Source organism: Periplaneta americana, chromosome 7 (genome assembly GCF_040183065.1).
Source record: "Periplaneta americana isolate PAMFEO1 chromosome 7, P.americana_PAMFEO1_priV1, whole genome shotgun sequence".
Taxonomy (NCBI): Eukaryota; Metazoa; Arthropoda; class Insecta; order Blattodea; family Blattidae; genus Periplaneta; species Periplaneta americana.
In genome coordinates this window covers 20,181,416-20,204,830 of record NC_091123.1, presented here as the reverse complement: position 1 = coordinate 20,204,830, position 23,415 = coordinate 20,181,416, and the positions used below count along the sequence as shown (strand labels likewise).

Sequence of the window (23,415 nt, the reverse complement as noted above, 5' to 3'; positions counted from 1 at the left end):
ATTTCACCAGCGATAACACTAGCTCCATCATAGCATTGGCCAATTAATTTGTCTTTAATATCAAAATCCTTGAGAACTTCAACTAATAAAGTGCATAATTCTATGGGAGTTCTGCTAGTGCTAACATTGTAGAAGCCTAGAAATCGATCTTGAGTCGTACCGCACTTATCTACATACTTCACAATAATTGAACATTGGGAGACTTCCATTATATCTGTTGTGTCATCACACTGCCTCCTTAATTTCATTTTTTATTTTAGCCATTATTTCGTCATATATACAATCAATAAGGTCATTTTGAATGGTTTTCGATAGCCCTGTGAATGTTTTTCCTAGTTCCTCCCAGTGCTGACATATCTTCGTCGTAATGGAAAATACGCATTACAATTTCTATGTAATTCCCGCGATTCAATGAGAGCTCGCTTTCATCATGTCCCCAAAAACTTAACTCTTGCTTACATAACAATACTGTTACATCAATAAGCCATCTCATAATTTGTCAGTTTTTTTCTACTTTACTGTTGTATTGTTGTCTTGCAACCCTCTGTTGTTCAGACAACATTTCCGAAATTGGATTCAAATTCTTTACAAGTCTCTTTAGATTTACCGAGTTACAGATATGATCTTTTGAAATTTCATGGCTTTCGATAAATTTTTATGTCAAAATAACCATCACGATTCCAAGTACCTTCTTTAGATGACAATAACAAACATGGCTAACAGTACAGTTTAGCTTTAACTTCACTTCCTGTTAGCCATTTATGTGTTTCATTCCATGAAGGATTAAATTTTCTTGCACCTTTAGCACTGACTTTATGAACAATAGAGCTTAATACAGGAGTGGATCGTCCATTGTCCAAAATACTTCTCTTTTCAATGTCATTACGACGCAAAAACGGACAACGTAAGAGTTCACTTATTATATCAGTCATAATATAACATTATTGTTATCACTGTACATTAACTATAAATCACCAAATATACAAAACATTAATATACAGTGCGTACTTGCAAAAAATCACATCTTCTAAAATACACTGTTTAAAAAACCACATCTTTTAAAAAACACTGTTTAAAAACTGTATTGTACTCGTAACAAGCTACGTTCCAACTTGTGAAACTTTCAAACAGAAATTTCGTAAGTTGTAGGTGTTCGATAATGCTCGTGGGTTCTCGTTAGGGCAGGCAGAATTCAAACACGCTGGCTTAAGCATTGAATGCATGCGCTAAGAAAGCATTTAGAACAGCGATCTCTTGTACTGCTTACTCCAGGGCCAGATTTGGAGTAACGTGGAAGGTCGGCTAACTTTGCGACTGCCTACCCTCCGACACATTGTGATCTGCTCAGTGTGCTCTTGTCAGATAAATCGAACTGCCAAATTCCATTCGTAGTTAATTGAAGTATTTCTAAGAAGCTAGACAGGAGTATATAATTATCTTAATAAAATTAATACTGGATAAATAATATTTTTATTAATTTGATTTTGTTATTAATAAATAACCACTTTTAGGTTTTTCCAAATATGGTTGGGTAGGCTTAGCCTACCCTGCCTGCCCTGAGGAGCCGCCCCTGGAATTATGTCAACAAAAGGGAACAACAGGGTGCCCAAGAATGGTCACCATAAACGAAAATCATAGATGACTTCTCCAACACGTGTTACAGTCCCCAAAGTATAGTCTATGACGAACATTGCTGAAGCTTGGTTTCAGTGATAGGTCTGTTCGGCGAATGTTTAAAGAGCTGGGTGGATTTGTGTACTGCATTCAAGTTTGTCAGTGTCTAAAAGAAAGGGATGAGCAACCCTGATTACAGTATTGCAGCTGAGTGTTGTTCATGACATATCAGAATCCAGATTTCTTCTGCAACATATGGTTTTCAGATGAAAGCCATATTCACCTTGATGCCTACATCAGCTGACAAACAAATTGTTTTTAGGGTTTGAATGGCCTAATGTTACACAGAAACGACTGCAATTTCGTGTGTCGTGTCTGGTCATAGAATATTGGGCCCTTATTTCCTCGAGAATGCTGCACAGAATCCAAAACAGTAAATCATGTACTCTACAGAGACCTCATCATTACCTCATTCTTGGGGATTTGCGCCATTTTTGTTGTGCCAGAAACCTACCCCTTCAACGACAATGGATGCAGCAAGATGGAACTACAGCCCACACTGTAGGAGAGTCAATAATCTTCAGAAATTTTATGAACAATGTGTGACATGTGATGGTACACATTTTGAACACATACCTACTGTACCATCGTAACTAAGTAACATTCCAGTTCGTTTGTTTTCTGCATATTGTATATGCAAATGTGTGCAATCTGTGTTTGACTGGCTTCACCCTTCCCCTTAACATGCACTACAGTTACTTCATTTTTCGGTTTTTTCTCTTAAAATCAGTGTTGCTGAAAAGTATTTTTTTTTTTTATTTTATTTTTTTTTGTAGAGTTACAAGACTTAAGGTACGGTCACACATCGCTACTTTTGCAGTGCAACTTTTGTACTGCAGCTGCAAAAGTTGCGTGCCGTGTTCACACGTAAGCCAAAAGTAGAGCGCTGCACGTTACTTTTTGTGCTGCGCAACCCGAGTGCTGCAAAAGTTGCAACTGGAGATTGCGAGTCTTTTCACACACAAGGCGCTACTTTTGCAGCCACAGTCATGCTGCAGGTTTCCATCTCCGTGTTGGCTTCTCAATATACATTTTGTGGTTATGTTCGCATTATTAAGAAACTCATGCGAAAGCTTCCTTATCTATTATTTGCTTTTCTGTCATATCTAGTATTCAGAAATTGACATTATTTTTACTATAAATCTTTTAAAAACTCCTATATACTTAAATGATAACCAACAATATATTCACGTAATCAATGTTGGCAGCCCTCCTGTTTGGAATTATGCTATGGAAAATTTAAAAAATGAATTATATCATCAGCAATTATGCTCAGACTGTGTTGTGTATTTAATAACTGTTACAAATAATTTATTTTCATCACATTTAACATTAAAATATATCCAAACAATAAAAGTATCATTGGCACATTTGGGTGGTAACACTGGTTGCAAATGCAACAAAAGTTTCAACAAAACCAATATCAAAAATACTGCGGCTGCAACCCTGAGAACCCTGTTCACACGTTGCTACTTTTAAGCTGTGCGCAGCATGGAAAAGTAGCGGGCAGCAGAATCTGCAGTCGCTACTTTTCGGGTTGCACCGTTATTCACACGTCGCAGTACAAGAGTTACGCAGTTTTTTGTACTGCAGCGCTGCAAAAGTAGCGACGTGTGACCATACCTTTAGAAGTTTCAATAAGCTAATTTGATGGACTTTGACTAAACCAATAAATGTTTAATTTAAAAAATTGTCTTCATTTCCTCTCACCTACCTTTATTGAACCCTTTTAAAATAATAGCTTAATGGGTGTATTTTTTTCGCAGGTCTATGCTGCTGGTGGAGAAGTATATAGAAACAGAAACCTCACTACATGGCACTGCCAAGTAGATCATAGCAGCCTCTTGATAGCTCATGGTGAGTGCATTAGATCAGTTAATCTATGTTAATTCTATTAATTTTAGGGGAATAATTAAACTATATAGACTACATTCTTATAGCTGGTTCATTAAATTATTTTTATAGCTCACCAAGCATCTTCAGCCCTAATGAACCAAAGCTGTCATTAGTTTAGTGATAGAAATTTCCATCTTAAAATTTTTAATGGTTCACTAGTTGCAATACAAAATGGCGATAGGTTTCGACGCAGAATAGTTTCATCTGGGACTGCTCGAAAATCAAGAGCGAGATGGAGATAATGTTAATAATTTATGAAAGATCATTTTAAAATTTGATTGATACAAAATTTCATGAAATTTTAGAAGAAACTGTTCATAGGTTAGAATATCATCAGAACGTCTCTGAGACAAAGCTGAAATTATTCAACTAGGTAATATATAGCTTAGTTTTATTTTAACACATGAAAGTGGTTATTATAACTGCATACGTAAGAAATATTAGTAAATTAATACAGAATTTACATTCGAACGTAACAAACCTTAATTGGTATATTAACTTCCATTTATTAGATTTAAATTTACACACTCATTGAACGTCTACCTTGAAAATAGCTATTATTTAACACAGAATTATTAGGTATATGTTTCTACTTTCTTTCTGCTCTGCAACCATACTTCATGGTACAGTACATTCGTAAGTCTTTAATTTTTTTCATCCTGAATATTATCTACACCTAAATTGCAGTTATTGTATATATTATCATCCTCCTTCAAATGAGGTGACCACTGGAATCATGACTGCAATAATTACAACAACTGTAATTATGTCGAAAATAATAATAATAGTAGTAGTACTTTCACCTCAATTTTCTATATTTTGTAGCCGCTTTGCTTCATTGTTGGCCTGCATGCAAATGGTACAGCAGGTACACGATTTGCGATATAGTAGGCTGTCATATAGTTATGAAAAATTAATTGAACACATTTATCTGTAATGAAGCATTATTTACTATTCAGTAAATGTTAAGAAAATTTGGTTTGTGAACAGCTCGGATTTTAGTGAACTGTTAAACATTTTAATGTTCACTAGTTAATTTTCATTTGGATTGATTTATTGAAGCTTGGTTAAACCGACCATTAGACTTGCAGGATTCTTTTATGTGGGGATAAATATGGTTGAACAGTGGCCATAATATCTCTTTGATATGATTGTTACTATTACTACTGCTGCTGCCACCACCACCACCACCAGGATGGCCAATTTTTCCGTATCTTGTTCGTTTTCCTTCTCTCGTCTCATAATAACTGCTTAATGACAATAAATCATTATTATTATTCCAGATGATATGATATGTGTTTCATTAATATCGTATTTCCCATTAGTGACCTTTTGTTAAATCTTTAATGAGTAATTTTTGTTGTTGTTGTTTTCTAATGCCAGGCGTTTGACAATAAAGTCATTTGACCTCTTGCACTCCAATATTTTTCAAAGATATTGTCAGGGTTAGCCACTGACGCACAGATTTTGAGATGCTCTGAATCCATTTCTTGATTTGAATTGCACAATGGACAGATAGGGGACTGATATATTCCAATTCTATGCAGGTGTTTGGCCAAACAGTCATGGCCTGTTGCCAATCTAAATGCAGCTACAGACGATTTTCGTGGTAAATCGGGAATTAACTATGGATTTTGATGCAGAGAGTTCCATTTTTTCCCTTGGGATTGTGTTATCAAATTTTGTTTGTTGAAGTCTAAGTATGTAGATTTAATAAATCTTTTCACAGAGTAATACGTAGATTTAGTAACAGGTCTGTAAGTAGCAGTGCTGCCCTTCTTTGCTAAAGCATCCGCATTCTCGTTTCCCAGGATTCCACAATGGGATGGTATCCATTGGAATACAATTCTTTTATTGAGTGATATTAATTGAGAGAGCATTTTAGTTATTTCTGCTGTTTGAGATGAAGATGTGTGTTTAGAGGCTATTGATAGAATAGCTGCTTTGGAGTCTGACAATATAACTGCATTCCTAAATTTATTCATGTGGCATAGAAGATTCCTGAGACTTTCCCTTATTGCAATGATTTCACCATCAAAACTTGTTGTTCCATATCGAAGAGATCTATAAAGTGAGAAGAGACAGCACGTAACACCTGCACCGGCGCCTTGTTCTCTGGAGATCAAGGATCCGTTGGTGTATAAATGAAGCCAGTTTTGTGGAGGGTACCTAATATTAATTGTCTCTAAAGACAATTGTTTCAGTATTTCAGTGTTTACTTCTGATTTCAGTATTTCTTCTGTTAAATTTAGATTATATTCTATAGTTAATAGAATTAAAGGGTTTGGTTTAATTTGTAAGTTTTCTTTTAAATTCGGGATATTGATTTTCTGTTTTAATTCTTGAACAATGGATATGAAACTTTTTTGAGTTTTCAGTATACAGAGAGGACTGTATGAATGCCAATTGTTTCCTGGTAATCTGATAAGTTTTTCATATTGAATCAGTGCTTTTTCTTGTATTGTCATTTTGATGCTGTTAATATTAGTGAGGAATCTCATAGAATCTATTGGAGTTGTTTTGATTCCACCAGTAATGAGTCTGAGAGCTTGGTTTTGAACATATTCTGTGTCGTTTATGAAAGATGAAGTAATTAAAATTTCTCCGCAGTATGTCAGCACTGGCTGTATAAACATTTTGTATGTAGTGTTCAAAGTATTCCTAGAGCATCACCATTTCTTTCTTGCTAGTCTTTTTAGAAGGGAGAATCTTTTACGAGCTTTTTCAGAAATGTATTACAAATGGTTGCTCCATGTTAACTTACTATCGAAAATAACTCCAAGATATTTGGATTCATAAGTCCTAGGAAGGTGTTGGCCATTGTATTGGATATTGAATTCTTTCTTTCTTTTTTACCGAGTGAAAATATTTGGTAGTTACTTTTGCTTAAATTGAGTGTCATCAAATTTGATGTATTCCATTCATGTAGTTGATTTAGAGCTTTAAGAGCAGAATTTTGAATTTTGTCTCTATGTGTGTAAGATCCGGAAGTCCACAAAACTATATCATCTGCAAATAGTGCTGTTTTCATGTTTGATTCCTCTAGTAGGGAGGGTAAGTCATTTATATAAATATTGAATAAAGTTGTGCTGAGGACAGCGCCCTGAGGTAGACCTCGATATGTTTGTCTGTAACTAGAAAGTGAGTTATTGAATTTAGTGGCAATGAATCGTTGACTAAGGAATTCTGATATCCATCTGAACATATTGCTGGAGATACCTAATTTTTGGAGTTTTAGTAATAATTTATTTCTCCAAACAGAAAGTCAATAAATATTGCCAAGGTAACTTCTTTCTTGTTAAAACTATCTTTCATTTCTTGGCCGAGGCGTATGACTTGTTCATTGGTAGAATGTAGTTGTCGAAAGCTGGCTTGTCTTGGTGATAAAAGATTTTGGGATTCTAAATACCAAGTTAATCTGTTAGAGATCATGGACTCCATGGTTTTTGCTATCATGCTTAATAGTGCTATTGGTAATTGGTGCTATGAGTAATTGTATAAGTGTGATGAAAGTGAAATAGTTGTCAATCTGTTGTTTGTCAATTGCAGGTAATGGGGAAGTTGCCGTGGTAGATTGCAGGGATCCAAACAAAGTGCAGGATTGGTACTCCTGCCATTCCCAGACTGTTAGGACAGTTCAAGTTCATCCTCTCCAAGATCATTATTTCATCACATCCTCTGCAATATGGTTAGCATATATAAAAACTAAAATGCTCGAACCTTAGTTTGTTCATAATTAAGGATTTTGTAATTTATTCTACTTGGGAGGGGTGCACTATGATCCAGTGCTGCGACCTAGAATATCTACAGAGTGGCCGAGAAATGGGCCTACCCCTCTTCATAAGACATATTTTACGTGAATAAATTAATTGGTTTTATGAGAAATAATGTGCACATTCTTGTGTTGTTTACTTTCCAGTGAGGTGAAGATCTGGGATCGACGGTATATAAACAGGAAATCTCCAGACGCAGTTTGCGTTTTTCCACATCCTAAAGGTGTTAACAGTGCCTTCTTTTCTCCAGCTGGTAGATATATGCTGACCACATGTAGGGATTATCGGCTGCGAGTCTATGATGTCACTCACATGAGAACACGACCAAATGGTATATTTCAAACATATGTGTTTGTTAAATTTAGCTGTTGCAGTGGAATAATACAAATGATAACTAGTTGTTACATAGAAGGTTTTTCGATAGTAATTCATAATTACAATTCGGTATATTTTTTACTCCCATCTGTTTCCTGAATTCCTCAGCCAATGAGAACTGTATACCATCACTCACCTTACTGGAGTGACACATGAAGTGGATACAGCATTGTCTCATAGATATATTCCCTAACTTTCTTTCATGCTTATCTTCCTGCCAATCCATCTGCCCACCCTGCATTTGTCTGTTTGCAATGAGAGTGAGGGAATTGGGATGCTGTTTAGCTGCAATGTCAGGCTCTGGCGCTGTACATTCCGTGTACGTTAATACTAGTTTTCATGTTTTAAACAACGAAACAGGAAGTAGTTCTACAGGCAACGGGTGTGTGCGGGCTAGAGGGATATCTTGTGTGGTGTCGTCACATTGAGTGAGAACTTAACTTTCCACTAGAGGTTTTAATGCAAAAAATTCGTCTGCTAGTGACAAATGACAATGCAGTATGAACCGAGCACTTATCGATGCTCTGTTGTTTGGTGGGACTATGTTGCCAAACTTATGGCACCAGGTCACATGCATTATATATGGTTGCTTTCGTGTGCTGCATCATACTGTTGTTATTGTGAATGTAAAAGTGTAAATCGAAAGCATTTCAAATATTCTGTCATACGTATACTTTAAATATTCTGGTGAAAACTGCGAAGCCCTTAAAGGTACGGTCACACGTCGCTACTTTTGCAGTGCTGCAGTACAAAAAACTGCGCAACTCTTGTACTGCGACATGTGAACAACGGTGCAACTCGAAAAGTAGCGGCTGCCGAACCTGCTGCCCGCTACTTTTCCATGCTGCGCGCAGCTTAAAAGTAGCGACGTGTGAACAGGGTTCTCAGGGTTGCAGCCGCAGCATTTTTGATATCGGTTTTGTTGAAACTTTTGCTGCGGTTGCAACCAGTGTTACCACCCAAATGTGCCAATGATACTTTTATTGTTTGGATATATTTTAATGTTAAATGTGATGAAAATAAATTATTTGTAACAGTTATTAAATACACAACACAGTCTGAGCATAATTGCTGACGATATAATTCATTTTTTTAATTCTCTGTAGCGTAATTTCAAACAGGAGGGTTGCCAACATTGATTACGTGAATATGCTGTTGGTTATCATTTAAGTATATAGGCGTTTTTAAAAGATTTATAGTAAAAATAATGTCAATTTCTGAATACTAGATACGACAGAAAAGCAAATAATAGATAAGGAAGCTTTCGCATGAGTTTCTTAATAATGCGAACATAACCACAAAATGTATATTGAGAAGCCAACACGGAAATGGAAACCTGCAGCTTGACTGCGGCTGCAAAAGTAGCGCCTTGTGTGTGAACAGACTCGCAACCTCCAGTTGCAACTTTTGCTGCACTCGGGTTGCTCAGCACGAAAAGTAGCGTGCAGCGCTCTACTTTTGGCTTACGTGTGAACACGACACGCAACTTTTGCAGCTGCAGTACAAAAGTTGCACAGCAAAAGTAGCGACGTGTGACCGTACCTTAACTGTATTTGAACTCACGACACGACTGTGTGGCAACCGAGCATCTACTAATAGCAACATGATGTCACTTCCTGTTTAGTCATCTCATAAGGTGGAAACTAGTATACAAACGTCACAAATTGCATCTTTCTCTGCGATCACAATAATATTTGAAATTGCATATTTTTTTATGTAGTACTTCATTTGTTTTATACAGAAGCACTATGATTATATTTACTATGACAACGATCTAATTATTGATACATTTTGTTAGTTGTGTTATGAAAGGACAAAAGATGTATGTATATATGTAGAGATGTGCACACTTTTTAACAAACTTGTCCAAATCTAACACCTATTTCTCAGTTAACTGTGAGTAGAATAGAAGTGAATAGAAACAAAGAGTGAAACTTCGACATCCTTCCACACCACGGGAGATAAAACGCGCATAAATCATTAAAAATAATCTCAGAATTATGCAACTCTAGTCTTTCAGGTAAAGTTCCCTGTAAAGCAGATTTGAATAATTTCAGATATTCAAATCTGCTTTACAGGGAGCTTTACCTGAAAGACTAGATTTGTATAATATGTACGTCACTGTGTACGTTAACAGAAAACCACAATTCCAAGTGACACAAAGATTGTGTGCACTCGATGTGGGTCTCTGGCGTTTCGTCAGCCCACGCGAGTTGTGTGGATATAAAGGGAAAAGTTGAGATGGTGTCGGGTGGAGTTCCTGGGTAGCTCAGTTGGTAGAGCGCTGGTACGTTCAACCAGAGGTCCCGGGATCGATACCCGGCCCCGGAACAATTTTTCCCTTGAAATTATTCAAATCTCAGAATTGTTACACACTGGTCTGGAGACACGATAATGATAACTGCGAAAGTTATATACTTAATAGGCAACAGTTCTGTATAGTACACAACACTTCATACTGAATAATTAGCAAAGGAAAATCTTTAGCACGATTTGTGGCTTGTCAGTCATCCCAACCTCGACTTCACTCCTCAGAACATGAGCCCTTATTCGATCAGTCGATTATATATAAAACAATTAACAATAGGTATCTCAGTCATAACAGTATAAAATACCAGAAGAAACTATGACGTAAGTGAATCTGTTAAAATATGAGCATTCATTTTGGTGCAAGATAATTCGTTCGCAATTAGTCTTGAATACATGACTTTTTAATAAATAAAACTGTCCACACCTGTGGAGTAACAGTTAGCATGTCTGGGCGCTAAACCAGGTTGTCTAGGTTTGATCCTCGGTCGGGGCAAGTTACCTGATTGAGGTTTTTTTCCGGGGTTTTCCCTCAACCCAATATGAGCAAATGCTGGGTAACAATCAGTGCTGGACCTCGGACATTTCACCAGCATTATCACCTTCATCTCATTCAGATGCTAAATAACCTAAGATATTGATAAAACTTCGTAAAATAACCTACTAAAGAAATCAAACCAATGTGAATATAGCATGGATTGTATATGATGATCATTTTTTGTGATTTATTTATACAAGATGGTTGTAATATAAAATTCAAGTCATTTCGTTCTTCAGTCATTAATTGCCTCTTCTCGAAGCTCTATAGAACATTGACATGAATACCCAGCGAGATGGTAAAGCTTCTTAGAGTGTTCTTTTACTGTGTTACTTTAGCTATCATAGAGCAGTTTTCTAACTTTTAACTTTGGGAGAGTATTGAGTGTAAGGGTTTAATATAACTCTAATTAATTTATCGTCTTTCATTACACGAACATTTAAAAGGATTACTACACATTTACAGCTTAAGAAGTTTCACTACTATCATATATAGAGCAGAGATGGCCGTCGTCCCTCACTTGAGAATTTGTGCCTCACTGACCTTCACAGAGCGATAGCGATAGCTCTGAGTGACATCATCTTCACAGTCCCCGTTCCTCCCTCACGCAGCTCCTAGGCGTGGGCAGGTTCTATATCAGTTTCATAAGCAATATCAGTAGTGGCATAATGGCATTATCAAAGCAGTGTGTACACATTAGAAAACGATTATTTTATGAGAAATGGGAGGAAGAGTTTTTTTTTCTGTTTAGAAGGGGAGAACATACGATGTATGTTATGCTCGAAAATCCTATTAGGTATTAATAAATTTAATATACAACGACATTACTCCTTATGTCATAAAGAACATGCTGAATTAGAAGGTAAGACAAGTTAAATGTTATTTTTCGTACTATTCCGAAGGAAATTTATGATCTTAACATTTGCATAGTATACTAAATACGTCATTATACCTTAAACACGCTGCATTAAAAGGTAGCCTACAAGGAATTAAATGTTGTTTGTACGTATTATTTCCAAAAGAAATTTATAAAAAAAAAAATATTAAATGTGCGTAGAAAACAAAATAAGATTTTCTGAAATTATTTTAGGTCGAGAACATGCCAATCTATTAAGTAATCATGAGAAATGGCAGAATATTCAAGAAAATAAACGTAAACAATATGATGGAATATTATTGGCTAGTTACGAAATTTCTCACCTGTTATTTAAATCAATTCAGCGACGGAGAAACAGTAAAGGGGTTTATGATTAAAGCTGCCGAATTAATTTGCCAAATTGAATAAAAGTTTTCGAGTCTCTCACGTTAACCAAGCTCTTTCCTAATAATTCACCACTGACTGCCTTAGCAATTACGATAAGGTGACGCAGGTCACAGCAGTTTATATTTCCTAGTAAACAAACTATTTCAAATCGAGTGCCTTACGTAACCGAAAATTGTGCCCATGTATGATATAGAGGGTAGCCTACACACTCTTTGTTTTGTTTCCTTTAAGTGATGTATTGGAGTCGTTTACACATCTCACATGTAACAAGTTCATATTTCGTGCTCGTTTCAGTGGTGGCTAACATCAGACAAAAAACAAATATTCGTCAGAGGCTAACCACATTCAAAGCAACATGGCATCCACGACGAGAAGATGTTTTCATTGTTGGCAGCTTGGAGCAAGCACAACCAAAAGGGGTATGTTTACTGGTCACAGACCACCAACCACTACCACACTACTACTGCTATTGGTGTTCTCTTCCTCTTCACCCTCCTCCTATAGTATTCCTTCTTATGTTCACCACTGTGGAGTAATGGTTAGAATGCCTGACCATGAAATGAGTATTGTATTGTATTGTATTTATTGACATTCCATGGTATTCATGTACTTTGCATACTTTCACTCGGTAATGAGTTTTGGAATAATATTCTGGGGAAATTCCACAGATAGTAACAGTATATTGCTATTACAAAAAAGAGTAATTAGAATAATAGTAGGTGCCAAATCTAGGGAATCGTGTAGGACTATTTTAAAAAAACTACAAATAATGCCCATGGCTTGTCAGTATATCTTTTCATTAATAGTTTTCCTCGTATGTAATCGTGAAAACTTCGTAACTAATTCAACAGTTCATAGCATAAATACACGTCAAAAAAATGACTTTCATGCTCCATCGGCAAGTCTATTGTGCTATCAAAAAGGAGTACGTTATATGGCAGTAAATTTTTTAATAGCCTCCCTATTGATATAAAAAATGAAACTCAAAACACAAGATTATTTAGGGCCAAATTAAAGAAGTACCGGTACCTAATTTCTCACGCCTTCTATTCTGTAGGTGAATTCATGACATTCAATAACACTTCATGAAATTGATACTAAAACTTTGTGTTGTACTAGTAGACTGAATGAATGAGCGAGCCTATTTTGTCCTGTGAAGGGCTAAGGCCTCAGTTTAGAACTCATGTGGATAAGAGTTTTAAGATTAGTTCACACCTGTAGTAGTTTCCTTTCTTATGCAGACACTTGTTTCGGTACTGTCACCTATTCTATTAGCACACACACTCGCTTCTACGCTGTCACCTATTCTTTTCGCACAGACACTCGTTTAGACACTGTCACACCAGAATTATTTACTCTAACAAGCTATCAGCACTGAGTAGTATGCACTTTGTATTTTGTCACGACAAAGTTTTTTTGTAGATTTTTCCATTCGTGTCTGCTCCTTGCTGCCCCTGGACCATTGCACACCCACGGCGTTTCTGAAGAGATCGGCCCATCTAGTTACAGGTCTTCCCCGGTTTCTCCTGGCGATGCGAGGATCCCACATGGTAGAGATATGCGTTCTTCTGTTGCTCTGCTCTGCTCTGCTCTGGAGTGTCGCCATGTGGCCTCCCCATTTTGTTCTATATTACCATCTTCTAATTCAGTTTTGTAACTGAAGAAAAGTACTTAACAATTTTAAATTATATGCCATGCTCTTTTAGATCAGCTGTTATAGTGTGTGTTGGAGTTAAACTCCTAAGTCTGAGTGAGGTTTATACATTTCAGTAATTGTTTTGTACTAATTTTGTATTTTTCATTTTTTGTTGTAGATTCTTCTGTATGGGAATCATGGTGAACGGTTACATAAACTGATGGACGAGAACTTGGATTCTGTTTGTTACACCTGTTTATTCCATCCAACTCAGAATATTGTTTTTGGTGGCAACAGCGCTGGCAGAGTGCACGTTTTCATGTGAATGTTCGGGTAACTTACATTTTTTCAAACATACTGTATATATCATTGAGTTTACTTTGTATAGTTGTCAAAAAGAAAAGTGGCCACACTCGTGAACAGCGAATATTTTCTAAGTCCACTTTGGGTCACGGCAATATTATACGATGCATGTGCTTGTAGGAGCAGTTCCAGAATTATTCCATATCTGCATCTCGTAGACCAGTGGTAGAGTGCCCACTTAATGATTCAAAGGTTTTGAGTTTGGGCCTTGTTTACGTTTTCATTTTATTTTTTAATCGTTCTTTAGTGATATAAATAATATGTTGTTGTTGTTTGTTGTTTTCGAATGCCAGGCATTTGACAATAAATTCATTTGACCTTTTGCACTCCAATATTTTTCAAAGATATTATCATGGTCAGCCACTGAAGCACAGATTTTGAGGTGTTCCGAATATATAAATAATATTCAAATTATAATTTGTATTCTCTTATCGTTCTTTAGCATTATAAATAATATTCAAGTTATCCTTTGTATCTTATTATTGTTCTTTAACGATATAAATAATATTCACGTTATTTATATTCTGTTATCGTTCTTTTGTGGTATGAATAATATTCAAGTTATCATTTATATTCTGTTATCGTTTTTTAGCAATATAAATAATATTCAAGTTGTCATTTATATTCTGTTTTCGTTCTTTAGCATTGTAAAAGCTATTTATATTCTGTTATTCTTTCGCGATGCAAATACTCTGTGTAAAATAGGTTATTTTATATAAATAATTAATTATATATTATATAATATCTTATATTAATTAAACAAACCGATATTTATCATTTATATTCTGTTATCATTCTTTAGTGATCCTGTATAAATAATATCCAGTTATCATTTATATTCTGTTATCGCTTTTTAGCGACATAAATAACATAAATTTAATATTAGGTTTGGAACAATACAGTTGCATAATACTGGTGTTAGTTTTTTCTTTTTATACTATTACATTATACTATCCTGAAATACACTAAAATGAAAAGAAGTGACGAGGAATTGAACCTGAGATGTTGATATTTAAATTCCGACGTTCTTCTGACTGAACTACTAGGACACAAGTATAGACACATTTGCGGAAAAATTGGCCTCGTCCAGGATGTGGGGGGCAAAGGCTAATTGGGATTTTCCGGTATCTGATCGGGTCAAAAATCCTGATAGAACTAACATTTAACCCTTGCAGTGAATTTCGGTGAAGCCCGGAGGGCCCAATTAGTCAAACAGGCCCGTGAGATCTATTAAGATTCGAAAGAGGGTGGTGTGCGGAAAGCAACAGCAAGTTACCGCATTTATCCTTCCCAAGAAATATTGCAAACATGATTAAAGGAAGCTTTTCATAGAAAAAGGGGCATCTTCTGCGGACCTCTGGAAAAGACACTAAGGAAGAGACTAGTGAAGTGCTTTGTGCAGAGTGTGGTACTGTATAGGGAAGAAACATGGACATTACGACGAAATGAAGAGAAACGAATAAAAGCATTTGAAATGCAGATGTGGAGAAGAATAGAGATTGTGTTGTGGACAGAGAGAATAAGAAATGAAGTTGTGTTAGAAAAAGTGGATGAAGAGAGAATGACGCTGAAACTGATTAGAAAGAAAAAAAGGAATTCGTTGGGTCACTGGTTGAGAAGAAACTGCCTACTAAAGATGCACTGGAAGGAATGGTGAACGGAAGAAGAGCTCAGGGCACAAGAAGATACGAAATAATAGACAATATTAAAAATATGTGGATCATGTGCTGAGACTAAGAGGAAGGCAGAAAATAGGAAAGATTGGAGAATGCTGGGTTTGCAGGGAAAGACCTGCCCATGGGCAGAACACCTACGTATGTCCAGGATGCTTGGAATGTCGTGGCTGAGAACATTTACTATTTGAAAAGACTCTAAGTTGATTCCATGCCCACTCGACTGCAAGGTGTGATCGAGATGTGGGGAAGATAGACTAAATATTGAATTGTGGCGTTTTGTTTTGTTTTTTGAACGCTTAATTGTTTGAATGTTCTAAGGCAGACACCAGTAAGTTTGTTTTGTTTATGCCACGAAAGTTATTGAGAATAAAATCTTCTTTTCTTTCCATTTTCAGCCATAATGTCATAATAAATAATGATAAAGTCATGGCATAATACATTCATGAACCTGATGTTAATTACTAAAATAATCATAAAAGAGACAGGAGCAATTAAGTATATTTTGTCTCTCTCTATCCCTCTCTCTCTCTTAAAAACAAAACAAAAAAGAACATAAAAAGCACTTGTTGTATTTGAATGCAGGATCTCACGAATACCAGGCAGGAACGCTACCATTATGCCATTAAGTAATACACAGAATACTTTAATTATAACTGTAGATATCAGGCAACGTGGTCCAACAACATGTAAAATCACCTGTCTCCGGAATGTAGCGAAGATACCCGAAGGGGACTTTGCTTCTGGAGAGTGGCTACTTTTTCTTTTGACAACTATACGTATAAAGGTGCATTTACACGGTTCAATTTTCCATGTGTTTATGCATGGGGGAGAGAATATGTTGTTGTTGTTTTCTAATGCCGGGTGTTTGACAATAAAGTCATTTGACCTCTTGCACTCCAATATTTTTCAAAGATATTATTATGACCAGCCACTGAAGCACAGATTTTGAGGTGTTCCGAATCCATTTCTTGGTTTGAGTTGCACAATGGGCAGTTAGGGGACTGATATATTCCAATTCTATGCAAGTGTTTGGCCAAACAATCATGGCCTGTTGCCAATCTAAATGCAGCTACAGACGATTTTCGTGGTAAATCGGGAATTAACTGTGGATTTTGATGCAGGGAGTTCCATTTTTTCCCTTGGGATTGAGTTATCAAATTTTGTTTGTTGAAGTCTAAGTAAGTTATGTAGACTTAATAAATCTCTTCACAGAGTAATACGTAAATTTAGTAACAGGTCTGTAAGTAGCAGTGCTGCCCTTCTTTGCTAAAGCATCTGCATTCTCGTTTCCCAGGATTCCACAATGGGATGGTATCCATTGGAATACAATTCTTTTATTGAGTGATATTAATTGAGAGAGCATTTTAGTTATTTCTGCTGTTTGAGATGAAGGTGTGTGTTTAGAGACGATTGATAGAATAGCTGCTTTGGAGTCTGACAATATAACTGCATTCTTAAATTTATTGATGTGGCATAGAAGATTCCTGAGACTTTCACTTATTGCAACGCTTTCACCATCAAAACTTGTTGTTCCATATCCAAGAAATCTATAAAGGGAGAAGAGACAGCATGTAACACCTGCACCGGCACCTTCTTCTCTGGAGATCAAGGATCCGTCAGTGTATAAATGAAGCCAGTTTTGTGGAGGGTACCTAATATTAATTGTCTCTAAAGACAATTGTTTCAGTATTTCAGTGTTTACTTCTGATTTCAGTATTTCTTCTGTTAAATTTAGATTATATTCTATATTTAATAGACTTAAAGGGTTTGGTTTAATTTGTAAGTTTTCTTTTAAATTCGGGATATTGATTTTCTGTTTTAATTCTTGAACAATGGATATGAAACTTTTTTGAGTTTTCAATCTACAGAGAGGACTGTATGAATGGGGGGAGAGAATATTGAAAGAATCAAGTTGAAAACGAACATTCAATTAAGATGCATGCAGATTTTGTGTCTACATGGTGTGCCATGTTGAACGTCATCTTCATTCCGTATATATACAGTGTATATATTAATTTAGGACCGATGTTTGTAGGACTTCTATTCCTTGTTTTGATGCATACTACCTCCTCTCTAAACATTGGAACTCTTTATTTCAGAACACTTCGTATTTGCAAAGTTTGAGAAGTGTGACAAGCTTATATAAAAACATTTGTATGGGAATCTGGCCTCTGATCATAACTAATAGAAACTATTTTTATGTCTGACAGGTTTGGCTGTGCGTAAGGAGTGAAATGAGAGATGTCCAGGCCACAGAGAAGGCCAAGTTACAGCAACATTAATACCATTAGAAAATCACAACTGCTCTGGATAGCGTACTTCATCTTCCATGCTGTCATTGATGTGGTTCAGAATCGTAAATTGCTGGGCAGCGTATTGATTTCTTAATTGAGTACCTTGATATCAAATAATTCTCTTCGTGTATAGAATAATCAAATATTTTAAAGATACGAGTTTATAATTTATTGCACATCACATAGTTACAGCCTATTCAAATAGTAGATAAAATTTAAGAAACAAATGTGAATTTGAAATTGTTGCAAGTGTATATAGAGTACGAAGTCTGTGATATGATACGTGAAAAGTCAGTGATAAAAGAAATCTAACATGCTGAATAGAGCTCGCATTTGTGCGATGATTTTATTTTTGTAATAGAATGAAATATGAGTTAAGGAAGAATAATTTCTTTTATAAACGAATTGTATATGAGTGTGTTGGTATAAAGTACACAGAATTAAAAAATATTTTTGGATATTTGATAGAAATTTATTTTATTTTTTTTAATTTTGATTGTTAATTTTAAAATGTATTATTTTGGATACATGTATAATTTGAACGCATTGAAAAGCGTAATTCATTTTTTGTCATTTCATTATCTTAGTTGAAACTTCTGTTGAATAGAATTTGACTGATACAAAAATTATTTAATTGCTGAATGGTATAAATTTAAATATGCCAGCATTCTCGTAAACTTCTGTACTAATTTATTGAAACATATTTTGGTGTTAGGTGTAATGCACTGAAAGTTGAATGCAGTTTATGCACTTGTATATGATATTGATGTTCAAATCTTTTTAGAATGTGAAAAAAAAAAAGTTATATAATATATTTCAATAGTAATAATGTGTTATTATTCTTGACCCATTTAGTTTCCTCTATATTATAAGTAGAATGTTGGTCACACAGACTTATACCTTATTTTCTCGAATACCACGCACCCCACTTTTGGGGGAGTGGAGGGAATCGACAAATTAAAAACAATTAAACATAAATTCAGTTCACTTAACAATAACTAAATAAATTTCATCCCGGAAGAGGACGCATTTCAAACCCATCCTAATATCTTACGTGCACACAATGCATGCTTGTCAGTTGTCTTGCTTAATCGGCCGTTTACGCGATATCCTGCAATATTAATAGCATGCGTCACGACTTTCATGTACCTCCACATCTTTAATAATTTTAAGTTTTTTGTTGCAAGGAAAGGATCACAATCATGTTTAGAGGTACTCATTTTGAAACTTTACAATATAAGGCACGTAAGTGTTCGTATAGGCTTCTGCGGCTGGTGTACATGGTGTGTGGATAAGCTTCAGGGCTTCTACCGCATTGTCTTGGTGTTAATGGCTAACGTTTCGACCGCTGTGTTATGGTCATCTTCAGAGCAGTTGTTGGATAAGGAAATAGTCTGCCAGCTCGTATATATACAGGGTGTTTAAAAAATACGGGGCATAATTTCAGATATGTATTTCCCACATGTAGACAATCAAAATAGTTCATTACAACATGTGTCCGGAAATGCTTTATTTCCGAGTTATGGCCTTCACAACATTGAAATTCACCGGAACCATACCTCATGTTTTAGAAGACACTCCATTGATCAATCGTCAACACATTCACTTCTTGCATGATGGCGCTCCTGCACACTTCAGTCATACGGCTCGCCGGTACTTGGATCGAAGGTTTCCTAATCGATGGATAGGTAGAGGTGGCCCAATTGCTTGGCCTCCACGCTCACCTGATCTGAACCCTCTCGATTTCTACTTGTGGAGCCATTTAAAATCATTGGTTTATTCGTCTCTGGTGCCTGATTTGGAATCCCTTCGGAATCGAATTGTGGCATGTTCTGAGGACATACGCAATACTCCTGGAGTTTGGGATCGTGTTCGCAGGTCAATGAGACATCGATGTGAGGTCTGTATTCAAGCAGGAGGTGGACATTTTGAACATCTTCTGTAATGACAACGACCTGCGGAAAGAAAAACATTCCGGTGAATTTCAATGTTGTGAAGGCCATAACTCGGAAATGAAGCATTTCCGGACACATGTTGTAATGAACTATTTTGATTGTCTACATGTGGGAAATACATACCTGAAATTATGCCCTGTATTTTTGAAACACCCTATATAGTAGTCTCGATGGGGGGAGTACTTGCGGTGATAGGTTGTAGGTCCTCCTTCTGGCATCTGAATGGTCCTACGTTGTCCAATCTGGTTGAAGTCTGTGTGAAGGGGAGTATTCATACGAGGGGGATCCAGGAAATAACGACCGTTCGTGCATACCCGCCGCGCAGCTGACTCCCCTTCCTTGTTTGAAGGTCAACTGGCTTCCTTAACATGTGTTCTCATAATGTTGTGAGTACTGGTTGCAACAAGTCGCCATTGTGCATTTTGTGTTACTTCAAAATGAACGACGTGATTGATAATCCCGCCGACTGTGAGGTGAGGAGTGTGATTCGATTTTTGAATGCCCGACATTTGAAACCTGCAGAAATTTACCGGGAATTGAAAGAAGTGTATGGTGATACTGTAATGAATGAAAGAAATGTGAGAAAATGGTGCGAAATGTTCAACAATGGACGAACAAATGTCCACGATGAAACTCGACCCGGACGCCCATCACTCATCACAGAAGACCTGAAGACTAAAGTGAACGACAGAATCTTGCAAGACAGGCGCACATCACTCGACGAATTGCATATTGCCTTTCCTGACATTTCTCGTTCTTTGCTTGGTGAAATTGTGTCACAACATCTTGGCTACCACAAAATCTGTGCACGATGGGTTCCACGGCAACTGAGTGACCAACACAAAACTCAGAGAATGGCCTCAGCATTGACATTCTTGATGCAATATCACACAGATGGAGATGCCTTTCTTCATCAAATTGTGACTGGTGATGAGACCTGGGTATCTCACAACACCCCAGAGACCAAGCGCCAATCACGTCAGTGGCATCATCCCTCATCACCCAAGAAACCGAGAAAATTCAAACAGACTCAACACAAAAAGTCATGGCTACTGTCTTTTGGGATCGTTTTGGAAGTGATGAAGAGTTGAAGAAGACAGTGAACACCTGGCTTAATGAACTGGCGGCAGAGGAGTATAACACAGGAATTCTAAAGCTAGTGAACAGATACGACAAATGTTTAAATGTAGGTGGTGATTATGTAGAGAAGTAAAGGAAGCTTCAGTTATGTAACAGACTTTGTTTTTTCAAATAAATATATATTTTTTTTAATTATTACAACAAAACTGTCGTTATTTCCTGGATCCCCCTCGTATTAAATAACGTAGGACCAATCAGTTGCCAGACGGAGAACCTACGACCTATACTTAGGAACGAGAAACCAGGTCTCCACATGTACGCGGCGCCCCCCCCCCCTTCATCCGGACATCGGGCATGGGCACGGTACCAAGGTCGCTCTTTCGGACCTTATGAGGGCCAGTATTTAATATGAATACTCCGCTTCACACAGACCTCAACCGGATTGGACAACATAGGACCAATCAGATGCCAGAAGGAGAACCTACGACCTATCACCGCAAGTACTCCCCCCCCCCCCCATCGAGACTACTATATATATACGAGCTGGCAGACTATTTCCTTATCCTCTTATCCTGCTCTAGGTTTTTCCGTGGTTTCCCTTGAGCAATAAGACAAATGTCGGGATGAGCCCTAAAAGAAATGGGCCACGGACCACTTCCCTTCCCCCGCTCTTTCTCTTCTACTATCACAAAGAACTTGCTAATTCCTTAGATACAAACCCTGAATTATGATAATAGGGGAACATAAATATATTGTAAGTTCACAGGGCAAACGGCTTCGAAGCTGGGTACCTGGTTCTAATGAAGTGCACAGATAGCAATATAAAACATGGGGGCATGAGATAGTTACTCTGCCTGCCATAAAAAAATTCACTTCACTAAATCCCCAAGGGGGGGGGGGAAATTTCCTTATCCAACAACTGCTCCCAAGATGGCCACAACACAGCGGTCGAAACGTCAGCCATTAACACCAAGACAACGCGGTAGAAGCCCTGAAGCTTATCCACACACCATAAGGCACATAAACTTGTCACACTTGAACTTGATTCTGACACAGAGCTAATCCAAACCCATTAACAATGTTAACAATTGAAATATCCGCACGGAAAGATAATAGCATGCACTACCATCTCACTTGTAGGAGTTGCATGAGAGATATCAGGCAATGTTGCCAACTTCATTTCGAATAAACCGCGCACCCATATATTTTTTTTACTTGTAAAATTCAGTATTTTTTAATATCTATGTGTATGAATACGATATGATTGCATTGCATTGTTAATTATTTTACTACAGATTCAGGAAGAAGAAATCGAGGAAAAGAACGCCCACAAGGATGATGTTGTTGATGCAGATAAAGATATTGGTGACCAGAATCAACAAACCACTACGAAATGTCGCAGTGCCACGAAGAGGAAAGCTTCTTCACAGAACTATCTTGATCAAACACGAACAACAGTGATGCCAATAAGGGACAGCATTATTGTTAGCAAAAAACAGAAAGATGAACTCGGTATCTTTGCAGGCTTTGTGGCAAGTGAATTGAGAAAAATTAGTCATGGCAAATACATGCTGGCTTTGACAAAAAACAAAATCTCTCAAGCACTTTTTGATGCACAGTTAAGCGTAATCAGAAGAGAAGGTGGCTACAGCTCATATCAAGTCCATCCCATCATTCACAATTCCACCCTTACGTAAACCCATATTCCCTCTCCCTCCACACCTGTCTGTGTGTAGCAATCAGTCCAGCAGTACAAATGATCTTTGAAACTGTCCAGAGAAAGGAATGTTTTATGTATCAATAATTTCTGTAAATATTGTTTATAACAAAATGCAATATATGATCAGAACAAACCAGAAGTACCTTCATGTTCACAGAAATGAATGAGATACATGGGGGCCTGGTGTCAACATTACAATAATTTTCATCTGTAGGGTGATCTGTTTGGGAAGATGTAAAATAAAAACGTGATAAAATGAAAACTGTTGCTATTTATTGTTAAATAATTTGTAGGCCTACATGCATTCTAGAAGAATGGGAGTTTTGTCGAAATTAGACCTCAACGTGCCCAACATTGCTAACATGACACAGTTCATAACTTGAGGCTAATTCCTCCCATGTGTGGTCTAACATTGCAGGGATAACTTTTTCAAAAGCTGAGAAAATCTTTGCTCTGAGATCATGAATATCCCTTGGTCACTCTACATACACATAATTCTTCATCAAACCCCAAAGAAAGAAATCGGGTGGTGTGAGGTCTGGGGAATAATTGGCCTTTTTCGACCACACTAGTAGTTACCAAATGCATCATCCAGATAATCACGGACGTCTGTTGCCCAATGAGGTGGTGCACCGTCCTGCTGGAACATGATACCCATGTTTCACTGTTGCAGTTGTGGTTCGAAAAAGTTTTTCAACATGTCCAAGTGTGATCCTGATTGAACATTTTTCTCTGCCAGGATCTGCCTGTAGGTGGCATCTGTCTGCGGGAGCTGCACCTGTTCAATGGAGCAGAGGAACAGAGATTAATGGTGTTTGAGAATAAGGTGCTTAGGAAAATATTTGGAGCTAAGAGGGATGAAGT

General features: G+C 36.9%; 1 protein-coding gene across 1 annotated transcript in view; it reads left to right on the top strand.

Moving 5' to 3' along the window:
- The window catches only part of LOC138702948 (WD repeat-containing protein 76-like), a 42,078-nt gene extending 23,464 nt beyond the window's left edge, over positions 1-18,614 (top strand). The window contains exons 8-13 of the mRNA XM_069830370.1: positions 3,441-3,531; positions 7,120-7,258; positions 7,490-7,674; positions 12,122-12,246; positions 13,642-13,796; positions 17,713-18,614. Of these exons, the coding sequence (XP_069686471.1) occupies positions 3,441-3,531; positions 7,120-7,258; positions 7,490-7,674; positions 12,122-12,246; positions 13,642-13,788 (687 nt within the window). The 3' untranslated portion in view covers positions 13,789-13,796; positions 17,713-18,614. The remainder of the gene's footprint in view (positions 1-3,440; positions 3,532-7,119; positions 7,259-7,489; positions 7,675-12,121; positions 12,247-13,641; positions 13,797-17,712) is intronic.
- Positions 18,615-23,415: the final 4,801 nt, after the last annotated feature.